The following is a 12664-nucleotide window of genomic DNA, read 5'->3' on the forward strand; positions in this document are numbered from 1 at the left end:
GTAGAACTAAGTGGTGACTGCATTAGAAAGTTGTAGAGTTCTGCATTTATTCCTAATATGTCTTTAAAAAGGTAATTCAAAGGTATTGAGTACACAGAACATTATTAAAGTCAAACACAACTGTGACACCCTTCTCCCAATCTCTTCAACGCTCTGATTCTGTAGGCCAATCAACCTCCCCACTTCTTCAAATCCCTCCTACCCATCTTTTCCCACAAACCCAGATAACAATTTTCTTTAAAAATATAATTATCTAAAAAAGGACAGAAAACTTGGACCAGTAGTGACAGTTAAAGTTACCTCTGTGTTGAGATTATTGGTTCAGGTGTATTCCCATTTTAAGTACAAGGAATTTGAAACTGAAAGAATCTTTCAAAATAAACAGTCACTAAATTCATAATGTCACAATATAACACACTACAATGGATCAAGGAAATCACTAAAGCCTGAATTAGAGAGAACCATTGCCCTTGGTTAGGATTAAGACTTTTTCCCCTTAAAATGTGTTTTTTTAAATCATCAAGCAAAATGGATTATATTCCCCTCTATTCGACACTGGTGAGGCCTCATCTGGAGTACTGTGTCCAGTTTTGGGCCCCACACTACAAGAAGGATGTGGAAAAACTGGAAAGAATCCAGCGGGAGGGCAACAAAAATGATTAGGGGACTGGAACATATGACTTATGAGGAGAGGCTGAGGGAACTGGGATTGTTTAGTCTGCGGAAGAGAAGAATGAGGGGGGATTTGATAGCTGCTTTCAGCTACCTGAAAGGGGGTTCCAAAGAGGATGGATCTAGATTGTTCTCAGGGGTACCAGATGACAGAACACGGAGTAATGGTCTCCAATTGCAGTGGGGGAGGTTTAGGTTGGATATTAGGAAAAACTTTTTCACTAGGACGGTGGTGAAACACTGGAATGCGTTACCTAGGGAGGTGGTGGAATCTCCTTCCTTCGAAGTTTTTAAGGTCAGGCTTGACAAAGCCTTGTCTGGGATGATTTAATTGGAGATTGGTCCTGCTTTGAGCAGGGGGTTGGACTAGATGACCTCCTGAGGTCCCTTCCAACCCTGATATTCTATGATTCTATTCTATGAAGGCAACAGACTTTTGTGCTGCTAGTCACAGTTCGAAGGTATATACTGAGCTTGGTTATTGCCTGCTCTAAAATCTATCCTTAATAATAAAAGAAACTTACCTTCACAGGTCAGTAAGAAGTACTCCATGTTGTGACTGAATGACGCACTGAAATAAGTACAGTTTTCAATCAAATCACAGGACAGACACTGCCTGTTGAAGTTTCCATTTGTGTTTGCACTGAAAAAGTTTAATACAAGTACATTAAGGTCAATTGAGCGAGGGTTATCTTGAAGCTACATTTTTTAAACTTCATTGCACCAGAAAAAAGGAACATAACTTGCTCAGCTATACTAAGAGACGAGGCATTCTAAATTGCTAAATTGTTGGGGGGGAGGGGGGAAGGGGCGGTTGCCAGAATTGAAAAGATATTAAAGGGTATTGATGGCTTTTGTGCATGGCAGGTAGTTATGTTAGATGCTACAGCTTTCCAGAAAATGATGGATGCAACTGAACTTTCAATATAAACGGAACACGTTTTAATTCAGGGAACAGACATGAAACTAGGGATTATTTCTATGCTAGATGATGTTTATTGCAGACAAAGGAGAACTAGAGATCTTGTCTTTAAAAGGCAGTTTTTCTGACTTGCTAGTGGCTACCTAATAGACAATCCTCTCCCTTGGCATTCAAAGAGTGGGTCATGGAGTGTTAACCACAACATCCAGGTAGAAAGAAAAGATCATGTTTTGCCTGCTTTGTTTTTGAAGTACACAATTTCACCTGTGTGTGTGCTCAAGAGCACTATGCTGGTTAAAGACTAAATTACCATTTATTAACAAATAATAAATAATACTTAGCACATCTATAGCACTTTTCAACTTCAAAATGCTTTACAAACATTACCTAACTGATCCTTAGAACACCTCTGTGAGGCATGTCAAGATTATTACTCCATTTCACAGATAGCAAAACTGAAGCAGAGCAGCTGTGTGGCTTGCTCAAGACCACAGGAACGGTCAGTGGCAGAGCTAGGGTCACCACACAGTTGTCGCTGGCTCCCGTTCCTGCGTTCTCTCCAGCTCACACTTTTCTTCAGGAGAGGAATCCCAGTGTGACTCACTAACTCTGAATTTAAAAACTGAGAGCCAGATCCTCAGCCGATATAAACTGTCATAGCTCTATTGACTTCAATGGGGCTATGACAATTTACATAAATCAGTTCACTACATGAGCTATCTTTAAAGGCTAGTGGGGTGTGGCAAGGTGGAAGCAATGTAAATTGTGCCACTGTTTCCTGTGAAGAATTCTCCCTGAATTGAGCTTTCACACTGAATTTTATTCACTCCAGTACAAACGACTGGCCCAAACAGACTCAGCATGATTTATTTAATTAAAAAATGCTGAAAATACCCTAGACTCTCACAAAGCCCTGTGGACAGCAGTGGGCAAATACAGAGGTTTAAGAATGAAGGAAAAAATTAAATGACTGGCAATTCAGTTTGTTGTAGTCCCTTCCCTGCTTGAGAGAAAAAAACATAACATCATACTGCAGGATGTAAATATACTGACAATATCGTATCAAATGAAGCTAGCACGGCCCTTCCCTTCATTGTGGATGCTTCCAAGGCAGGAAAAAATACCACAAGATGGGATGAAGGAAGGATGTTAAAAGAGAGGAATACAACAAACTTAACTGTCAGTATGTGCCTCTGTTTCCTCATCTGTAAAATGGGGATAATAATACTTCCCTCCTGACCAGGGTGTTGTGAGAATTAATAAATGTGCATTTTCCAGTGCTTAGAAATCTTGTATGAGAAAAAATAAGGCTGGATTCCTAAAGCCTCTTGGCAATTGAAACAAGCATTTTCTAGGATGGAATTTTTGTTCTTTACTCCTTTTTCCTTCTCACACAGTGTCATATTTATTAGCTGTAATATAGATACCATGTACGTAAGCTAACCATTGTTTACCTATTACACCACTACTGAGAACATATTGGAGCCACATGAAATTGCAGAAAAACATTCACAAATGTTCAGCAATTTTGTTCTGTCTATTTTCAAGTACCAGAACTTCTGTGGTTTGGTTAGATTTCCATACAAACAGTAACGTGATTGTGAAAAATACAAATGTATGCAATGATGCAACTTTTTGCAGTGCATAACAATTTTGTTTGAAAATGTTTCCATTTTAATGTGCCATTTGCTTTAGAATGGGACCAATTTCTAATGGGCAATGAAATGAGAAAATGCTCAGATTTCAAGCATTTCATATTTGGTTGCAAACCTCTTTCCCACTTGGTGACATGCTCATGTTTATTCCTTAGCTTCAATCAGAGAATAAACAATGTCAGTAATGATGGGCACAATCCATCTTCTGTCATGATCTCATTCATAGAGGGATAACTGGAAAATGATCTCTATGAAAGAACTGAAAAACATACCTATATAAGTGTCGTCGTCTTGGTAAATCTTCTGTGCTGAGGAAGTAACTAAAAATACAAAGTACAGTAGTGAGAAATAGAGTTTTGGAAGGGAATTTACAAATATGTTATTAAACAGCATCTCCATCCTCACGCCCATCTTTTGAACATTTCCTTGATCTTGTGAAGCAAACTGCAAGGATATGTGACTTCTCCGTTTCACTGAATCAGAAAACCAATCAGAAAGGACCTCTCTTCAGCACAGAATCAAGGAAATGTTTTGTAAACTGCACTGCAATTAAAAATAAAAACAAAAATATTTCAGTGCAGAAGTATACATGATACATTTTCAAGGGAAAAATGCTCCATGCAAAAACCCCCTGAATTCAGGTATGTAGGCTTGGCTTGACACGAGTAATTGGACAAGGGTGAGGCCTCATTTCTTGGGAGACAGCATTAGGCTGGTAAATGGATCAGCAGGTTGGAATGGAAGCAGAATGTCTTTACCAGCTAAGATAGGGGAGGAACACTCAGGGAGCCATTTACAGTGGACAAGATAACAACGAATACAATAAGTCGGGAACTTAAAGATGAAGTAAAGAATGAGTTGTACATGGACAGTGAATGGACAGAGCATGCGGTACAGGGATTGGTTCCAGCAAAGTGACCAAGCCAATCCCAAAACATTTGATGCAATGTAATGTGTAAAGGTATATAAAGGAAGGGGGCTGCTGTGTAACTTTGGTTGTGTGGTATACCCTGTACCCACCCTCTACGTTTAAGTCTAATCAACTCAGCGAAGCTTTTCTGTATGTCAAATAAAGGAACCTAAGCGTCAAGACCAAAGTCAAACTGAGTTCTGGGGGAACTGAATGGAAGATGTCTCAGAGGCAACCCCAACATAGTGGTGCTGGGACTCAGATCGGATCCATTCATCTTGAGCAAGTAACATACAGTTTATTATAGGAGTCACTTTACTGTCAAGGATCACAAACCATCAGTTTAGCAATGGCATTGGAAGGCTTTAAATTTGAGGTGGTTTCCAGGGCACCAGAGGAGTAGGTTAAATCTAAGGGCAAATCTTATGGATTTCCCAGAGAGGTACTGGGGGAGACTGGGTGGAAAAGGAACGCCAACGAATAGTGCTAAATAAAAAATGCAGAAAGGAGAAGCAAAAAGCTTGTTATTGCAGGAACTAATCCAGGAAATAAAAGCCCTGCATAGAGAAGTAAAATAGCTAACCATTATGTGGGAAATTTTGAGAGAGAAAAGAATGGGCTGGAAGAGCACCAAGAGATACATAAGGCATATGCTGTGCAGTCTAACGAGGCATTTTTAAAACAAAATAAAAGTGGACATTAGAGAGTTACTTTCAGTACCTATGTAAAAGAACACTTGTCAGAGAACAGTAGAGGTCTGTTGAATGCCACTGAAATGTTAAAAAATAGGACCCATTGGCAGCCATGAAAAAATAGTATTTAGTTTCTTTTTTCCCTAAGGTAAAGAAAACCCGAATCAAGACAGAAGTTTCACGTGGATTATTTCTCGTGGCTAAAACTTTACAAATGAAATGTGCCATTTTAAGGGATGAGTGTAAAAGGCATTAAAAGCAAATGAAAGTTGTAAAGAAGGAAATAAACTAAATGGAAATGATTCCTGAAAGGTCAGGGAGAAAACAATATCTTTTACCTATTTGCATAAATCCAAAGTAAAAAGCAGCCATCCTTCACGGACTGTATTTAGCGAGCACAGCTTTGCAAGCAAAGTGTACTACATTAAGAAACAAGTGGGAAAAAACATTAAAAAATAAGTTTAGAGCTGCTGAAAGAATTCAGCTGAGAAATGTGTCACTTTGGAAAATAAGTAAGTGATTTAAGGACAGAGTGTGAAGTTAAAAGTATCTTTTGCACAAATGAACACTGCAGAGTTTTGGGGCAATTAAATAGTTGGGGAGTGTTGCAGTAAATATAAGTAGTGAAGCCCAATCACCAAAAACCTATTTGAAAGTACCATCCAAGTTCTCTTTTCTTTTAACAAGTTATTAATTATGAATAAAAGAGCTACTTTGAATGGTGCAGTGGCCATTCAAAAACATGACAAAACCTCCAACTATAGAAATCCTATTCAAAAGTTCTGTTTATCTGTGGTATAAAATACATTTTACTAAGAGAGTAAAAACAAAAACTATATGGTGGAGTTTTGTAAGAAAAAAAAAGATTAAAATGTCTTAGACTAAAAATAGGTCCAAAGGGTTTAGGGTTAAGACCTATTAAGGAAATATTGTACAAAAATGTTCATTTTATGTATGTGTCAGTGTTATTACATTTTACAGGTCTGTAGGTCTACCTAAAGAATTATGCCTACTAAAATTTAGTGCAATATAGTTAAAAACTGTTGAAAAAAGTTTCTAAACAAAAATGTACACTTTAGAATGCATAAGACTGCCAAGTGGGAGGGCAACTACACCAAAAGAAACTTAATAGAATTGCCAGAGGAAGCGGACTGTTTAAAATTGGTGTGTCTCTCAGAAACCAAGCTGATATAGAAATGCTGTGGGAACATGACCAAGCATTTCAATAGAAGATAGCAGCAAAATTACTGCATCCACTGAATAAGCAAAACCAAGGACTCATTAAGGAAGCTTTGTTACCTCTATATATTATACATAATATTGTAATTGCTTGTAAAGAAGTATGCAATAAGTCAGTGTGTTAAAATAATAATATGTGTAATATGTGAGGAATACATACTATACAAAATAAAAGTGGTCTTAAGTGATATGAAGCAAGAAAACTTGACCTCTTTTTTCACCACAGAAAAGTTACCCCAACAAGGTATAAAGCTTTACAGTGCACCGTACCTTTAAATAGATTTTTTTTTATCTAGAGATTTTAAAAAAGCAACCCACCCCTCTTCCCAAAACATTTGATCACTTATGATTCTTTGAACAGCTATGTGGCTTCAGGCACCTGAAAAACCCATTGAGAGCCTCAGCTTGAAGAGGGGATTCCAACCATTAGGGAAGATATAGCCTTGACTTGAGAGGAATGTCATTGTCTAAGGGCTGGTCTACACTAGCAACAAAAGCACTTTAACATGGCTTGTGTAGTCCCAGCAGAGTGCTGGAAAAGAGCTCTCCCAGCACTCTAAAAAATACCACCTCCACGAGAGGGGTAGCTACCAGCGCTGGGAGCACAGCTGTTTACACTGACGCTTTACAGCGCTGAAACTTGCTGCACTCAGGGGTGTGTTTTTTCACACCCCTGAGCGAGAAACTTGCAGCGCTGTAAATTGCCAGTGTAGACAAGCCCTCCACAGAGACACTCTAGCCAGCTCCATTTCTGTGTGATAAGTAGTGAAAGCACCAGCTTTCTGAGGTCATCATTACTGTTTCAGTCCGTGAATTAGCTGGATATGCAAGGGGTGGCCAACTTCAATTCAGAGTGCAAAGTCAAGGTTGATATCTCCATGGGGGCCAAAGGCCATAAGCTTTACAAGGGTGGTGATGACCCACAGGAGCAGATATTGTTTTAGTGGGGGGTGGGAGAGGAGGACTGAATAACATAATGGCTGGCGTACCCAATCCAGCAGGTCTATTTCCTATAAACTGGGCTTACTTGGATATGTAGATTTCGCACATTGTGCAGTCAAACCACAAATATCACATGCTGTTAAAATTGAAATGTGAGTAATTATGCCAGCTTAGCCCTCAGCTCACACTGAAGTCAACAGAAACTGTGGGCATTTTTAGCTCCTTCCAGAATTGGGCCCTTAATTATCATTCAGTGTTTGGGATGGGCTAATGCCTTTTGACTCAGCTATTTAGTGCCAATGAGGGATAGTGCTGGAGATAATAGATCATTTTAAATTTAAGAAGTCTAGAATTCAGCATCTTGCATCTCATTGAAACTTTGCCTGAAAGAGCAACTCCATACAATGTGAACTGGAAACCCTTTCAGAGTGCTTTCTTCTATGGTATTTTGCTGAGATTTAGGACAATGGGAAGCACAGCAAGAACTGGAACATCACTAACAAAGGATCAAGGTGAAAATGAGGGAAACTGTAAAAACAAGATGGCAGTTTACCGAGCAAAAATGTTTGTTCATTACAATAGTTTTCGTGTGTGTCAAACAGAATTTTTTCCAAGACTAGGAGGACTAAAAGAGCAAAGCCATCCAACACAGAACACAGAACTCTCTCTTCAAATTTTGTATCAAATGTTGTTGATGAAGAAACATAGCAACACACACACACACACAAGCATACACACACATATATATATATGTAAACCAGGCTTCTTTCTGTGTGTCAAATATCAAAATGAGATTGATTATTAAACACACAAAGTCAGTGGTAGGGGAGGGAACAAACGAAGGCAAGACTTCATTGAAACACTAGATTGTAAACTAGAGATTAAGCCACGAACAGACGTAGACAGCCCTCTCTTGCTGTCTGTACATCTAGCTGTTCATGCACACACACTTCTGATGCTTTCAAGATGGCTACTGTAGACTAGCTAACTCTAGAGCCAGAACTAAAAGATGAAAGCCTGTTTGGTTTGTTACTTACACCGACTTCTTTACTTACATTTTATGCCTCTTTTCATCATATGCCAGAATCTTTGTCACATCCCAATCACCAGATGTAATGGACTGTAAGTTATCACTGCTGCTATTGGGCTGCCAAAAAAAAAAAAAAGAAAAAAGTGTGTTTTCTTTTTTCTGAAAAGACGACACTTGAACACGACTAAAAAACCTCTCTTTTTATTTCTCAAAACATGATGCCCTCAAGACTCCTCCATGACTTGTTAAAAGTAATCACTAATTTGTGATTCCCCCAAAGTACTGTATTGCTATGAATTTGCAGACACACTTAAATATACTGAATCAGATTAATCTCTGGCATAACTCCATTGATGATAATGGAATTAATTAGGCCCAGCATAAAGAATACAGATTCAAGTCCTTTCCTGTGATCCTCTTCTGCCCATGGGTTCTGGATAATAACCTCAGATGATTGTGCAGAGAGCCACTTATTTAGGAATAATGGAGGAGAAGCTTGTTTTAAAAAAACCCAAAAGTGACATTCTTTGAATTTTACTTGAAATGTGAAGACCTTTTAATTATAAATCTAAGCAAACTGCATCACTTGAAACTCTTGTTTCTCCTATGCTTGAAATGCTACTAGCATTTAGCACAGTTAAGGTATTCATCCTTATGGACAGAGGGATTCAAATTCTCTATAGACACCTTGACATATCTTGGGTCTAAACACAGGTCTTATGTTCATGGAATGTTCTAGTCAGCAGTAAAAAGAATAATAATGGTTGTTTCACCTGTGACGATGACATGGCAATATGGTAGAACTTTCCTCGCCCCCCCTGAGGAATGGCTCGGATGAAGAAAAACTTCCGTCCGTCTTTGGAAAAGATTGGCTCTTCATTCTGTAAATGTCAATTGAGCGGGTTTAATTTTCACTAGTTTGGGCTTCTTGGTGTTTTTTAAAACTGTCCACAGAGGACTTCTAACAACCACCTAAAACAAAGAAACAGCCCCCTCAAAACAGGGAAAAATGAGCCCTGAAATTCTGAAAACCCTTGTTTTTGTATCCCCTGAGAAGCAGTCATCTTTCAGCTAGCCTCCTGTGGAATTAAAGGGAGACAGACAGTAAGGCAGCATTCTTGGCTTCAAAGGCAATCCCCATTTGCAAAGCAGAAAAAACCTATATGCCTCCAGAGAAGTTTGTTTGGGGGCAACAGGAATGAAGCGTTTTAATAAACATAGACTTAGCAGTGTGTGCCTAGCAAATCTTGTTTACTCAGCTGGAAAAACTGCACTGGGCTGTGTATCATTCCACATACATTTTCTTAAAGAAACATCACCAACCTGTACTTCAGAGTCTAAGTCCTGTCTCCTTCCCTACCTTCTCACAGATGATTAATTCACAAAATTATTTACCCGGGGGGGAGGAGGGGGAAGAGGGAGGAGGCGAAAAAATAAAAAGAAAGAAGGTCTTTTAAAACTGTCTTTGCTTCAAGGTTCCCAGGTGAACCTAGTGATTGATTTTCATCCCATTATTGCAACTTTCAGTCAGAGAGAGACAAGGTGCTGTGCATGGAAATCAAACACTGCAGGGCAGCAACTAGTTCTTTTCTGAAGACTGTTTTGTTTTCTTTTCTGCTGTAGGAATCCATGAGCGGCTGGGACCTTTCTGTTGGGGGAGATAGTTGTGTAGTAGACTACAAGGGAATGCAGAAGACTTTGATATATATGGTCCCTGAGGGTGGCAAAAATCATTAGCTCGATATATCATGGCATTCGGCTGGTTGCACCTCCTTTGTTCTAGCTCTTACTGGCAGAAAGGCTGGTTACTAAAGTACAAAATTTAATCTCCCAAAAGTGCATATCAAATGAATTTAGGAAGAATCTGAAGCCTTCCTTCCCACGCCATCAGATGTTGCTTAGAGTACGAACAAGGCTCCACCATCCCTGTCTATCCTGGGGCACTCTTTGCATATTCAGTATGCTGTTAAGTCCCATAAGTTTCCCCCTCTCTGAGTACTGTTCAATGGAGCAATTCTTTCAGTAAGGCCCTTGTGTGTTCCACCAGCCACCCAATGGACACATCTGCCATGGCAGATATTCTGGTCTCATTCTTAACACATGTCAAAACACCAAGCAGAACCAACCAAGATCAATAATAATAAGTTGATCATACTGGGGATTGTTTTAATGTTATAGATTAATTATTTGCATTAACAACAAAGGAATCCTTTAAATTTTTTTAATGCTGCAACAGCATTCTTGCTTTATTTTACTTTGTTCCTCATCATTCATTGGGTATTTCACTTTCTATTAGTGTTAGATTTACAAAGTCTAAATTTTGGGCCTAACCTGCCAGGTTTCCTTTTATTTTTCCTTCCTTACCTGTCTAGAAGATTGTAAAAGTACGACCATCTCTCGCTTGGCAAAATTTCATGAAATAAGTCTCACCTGCTTCTTATAGTTTCTAGAACTTTAAGTATGAAATCTATATGATTATTTCCAGAGTTATGCTAAGAAGATTAAAAAAACCACTGGCAAACTACTATCACACCATGGGCCAAATTCTATGCTGGTGCACACTTCGATTGTAGTCAATAGAGCTGTACCAATCAAGAAAGGTACAGAATTTGTACTATTTATACAAATTTGTACTATTGTAGCAGCATTTCTCTTGGCAGTGGAAGTAGACTTTGTACAGACTGGTTTAACAGATTACTTGAATCTATTTCCAGGTACAGAGAAAAGTCATACATCAGACAAATGATTACTGATCTTCATCAGTACTCCTCTGAGGTTATGAGTGGTCTGTTTGTTGCATCTGCTGATGGAAAAACTCCCTTAATATAGTCAGTTTTTTTTAAGAACCTGTAGTTGTGTTGCAGAGACTCAGTATGGACACACACAAAAAGAGGCCACTGGGACAGAGATTTTGGGGATATAATCTTCATACTGTATAGAGCAGCACTAAGGATCTTGAAAACAAACCTGGCCTGAGTTAAAGCTGATGTGTGCAGTATTTTCATCTTATTAATATAAAGAGAAAAAATGAACCGGAAGGAAATGCATTTTAGGTTCACACAGTCTAGTATAAAAATACTAAAATTGGCATTGAAAGAAAAATTAGCATGGTGCAGATGAAAATAAAAAGTAAAATTAACTCTGGATGCAACCATTTTCAGGAAGCAAGGCTAACTGGGGGGAGGAAGAATTTACTGATTCATTAAGAGGCAGGGCGAACCAGAGGACAGGGACCTTGACCAGGACTTGAGAGAGTGAGGTTCCATTCCTTGGTTTGCCACTGATGTGCTGTGTGACCTCAAGTAAGATACTTCACCTCTGTCTTTCCCTCCCACCCTTTGTCTCTTTAGACCGCAAATCCTTTGGTGCAAAGACTATCTCCTATTATTTCTGTGTACAGTGCCTAGCACAATGGGGCTCCAATCTTAGCTGTGGCCTCTAGGTGCTACCATACTAACTAATTATAATAATTCTGCATAGAGATGAGTGGAGAAAAGCAGGGAGCTTTGAAAGCTGGTTTAAGTAAGGGTCAATGTGTATTTATTTATTGATACATATAGTTTTGTTTTGAATGAATTTGCTCTTGTTCATTTTATAGGCAAAGGGTCTAGGAGTTTCACACAGAAACAGATAATCTGAACTACCCCGTCCATCTCCTATAACTCCTGTGATGCCCTCCCCGCTCCCTTTACCCTCTTCAGGACAATCCTGCTATTTGTCTGCTTGACCCAGTTGACCCCGGGTCCCACAATGAATAATTTCGTCATGTGGGTTTCAGCGAGATGTTCATTTTTGTTGGATATATACAGTATCTCCCTAATTCCCAGAATGATGGCCCCATAAATTATTTGCTTGCCAAGAATGGCAGCTTTCCGTAACAGCGATGGTATGGGACTCTCACAGATGAGTGTCGCTTTTTAACCCTTTGCAGTTCACCTTTCAGTGAGATTGTGGATTTGGGGGATTTGCTGAAATGTTTGTATTCTGGTTTAATGTCAGTGAGAACCATCCCCCTTTCATGGCAAGCTACCTCACCACCCCCATCCCTGCTTATCCTTGGAGCTATGGGAGCCAGCTTCCTCCCTCCCGTACCAATTTCATCCCCGAAGCTAAGGGACCAGAATCCCCACTCCTTGAGCCTCCTTTTCCCCCACTGATCTGTGAGGTTGGGTTCAACATTCCGATGTCGATCTCTGAGGCCAGAGGGTCCACCCCCAACAATATTAGAACACGACATAAATACTCTGATTAACCGAATAGTATGTTTCAGAGTAACAGCCGTGTTAGTCTGTATTCGCAAAAAGAAAAGGAGTACTTGTGGCACCTTAGAGACTAACCAGTTGGTTAGTCTCTAAGGTGCCACAAGTACTCTTTTTCTTTTTGCGAATAGTATGTGTTGTCTATGTGTATCCCTGCTCTCCACTGGATGGAATCAGAACTGCTCAACTAAGTGCCATTAGCCCCATGCTGCTCACACCAGACAGGGATTCCCCTTTAGCTCAGGCAGAAGGGTCCTATGCTTGTGAATCATGAGGCTCTGAGTTCTATCCCTGCTGCGCACCATGGTCACTAGGAACTTGAAGGCGATAGCAGTGCAGCAGA

General features: G+C 39.5%; 1 protein-coding gene across 7 annotated transcripts in view; it reads right to left on the minus strand.

Moving 5' to 3' along the window:
- DPP6 (dipeptidyl peptidase like 6) overlaps positions 1-12664 on the minus strand; it is an 812601-nt gene that overhangs the window by 58490 nt on the left and 741447 nt on the right. For all 7 annotated transcript variants that reach the window (XM_037891092.2, XM_037891091.2, XM_043541565.1 and 4 more), the window contains 4 exons: positions 8836-8943; positions 8088-8179; positions 3522-3569; positions 1197-1315 (listed from right to left, as the gene is read on the minus strand). In XM_037891092.2, coding sequence (XP_037747020.1) covers positions 1197-1315; positions 3522-3569; positions 8088-8179; positions 8836-8943 — 367 coding nt within the window. The remainder of the gene's footprint in view (positions 1-1196; positions 1316-3521; positions 3570-8087; positions 8180-8835; positions 8944-12664) is intronic.

This window comes from Chelonia mydas, chromosome 2, assembly GCF_015237465.2.
Source record: "Chelonia mydas isolate rCheMyd1 chromosome 2, rCheMyd1.pri.v2, whole genome shotgun sequence".
Taxonomy (NCBI): domain Eukaryota; kingdom Metazoa; phylum Chordata; order Testudines; family Cheloniidae; genus Chelonia; species Chelonia mydas.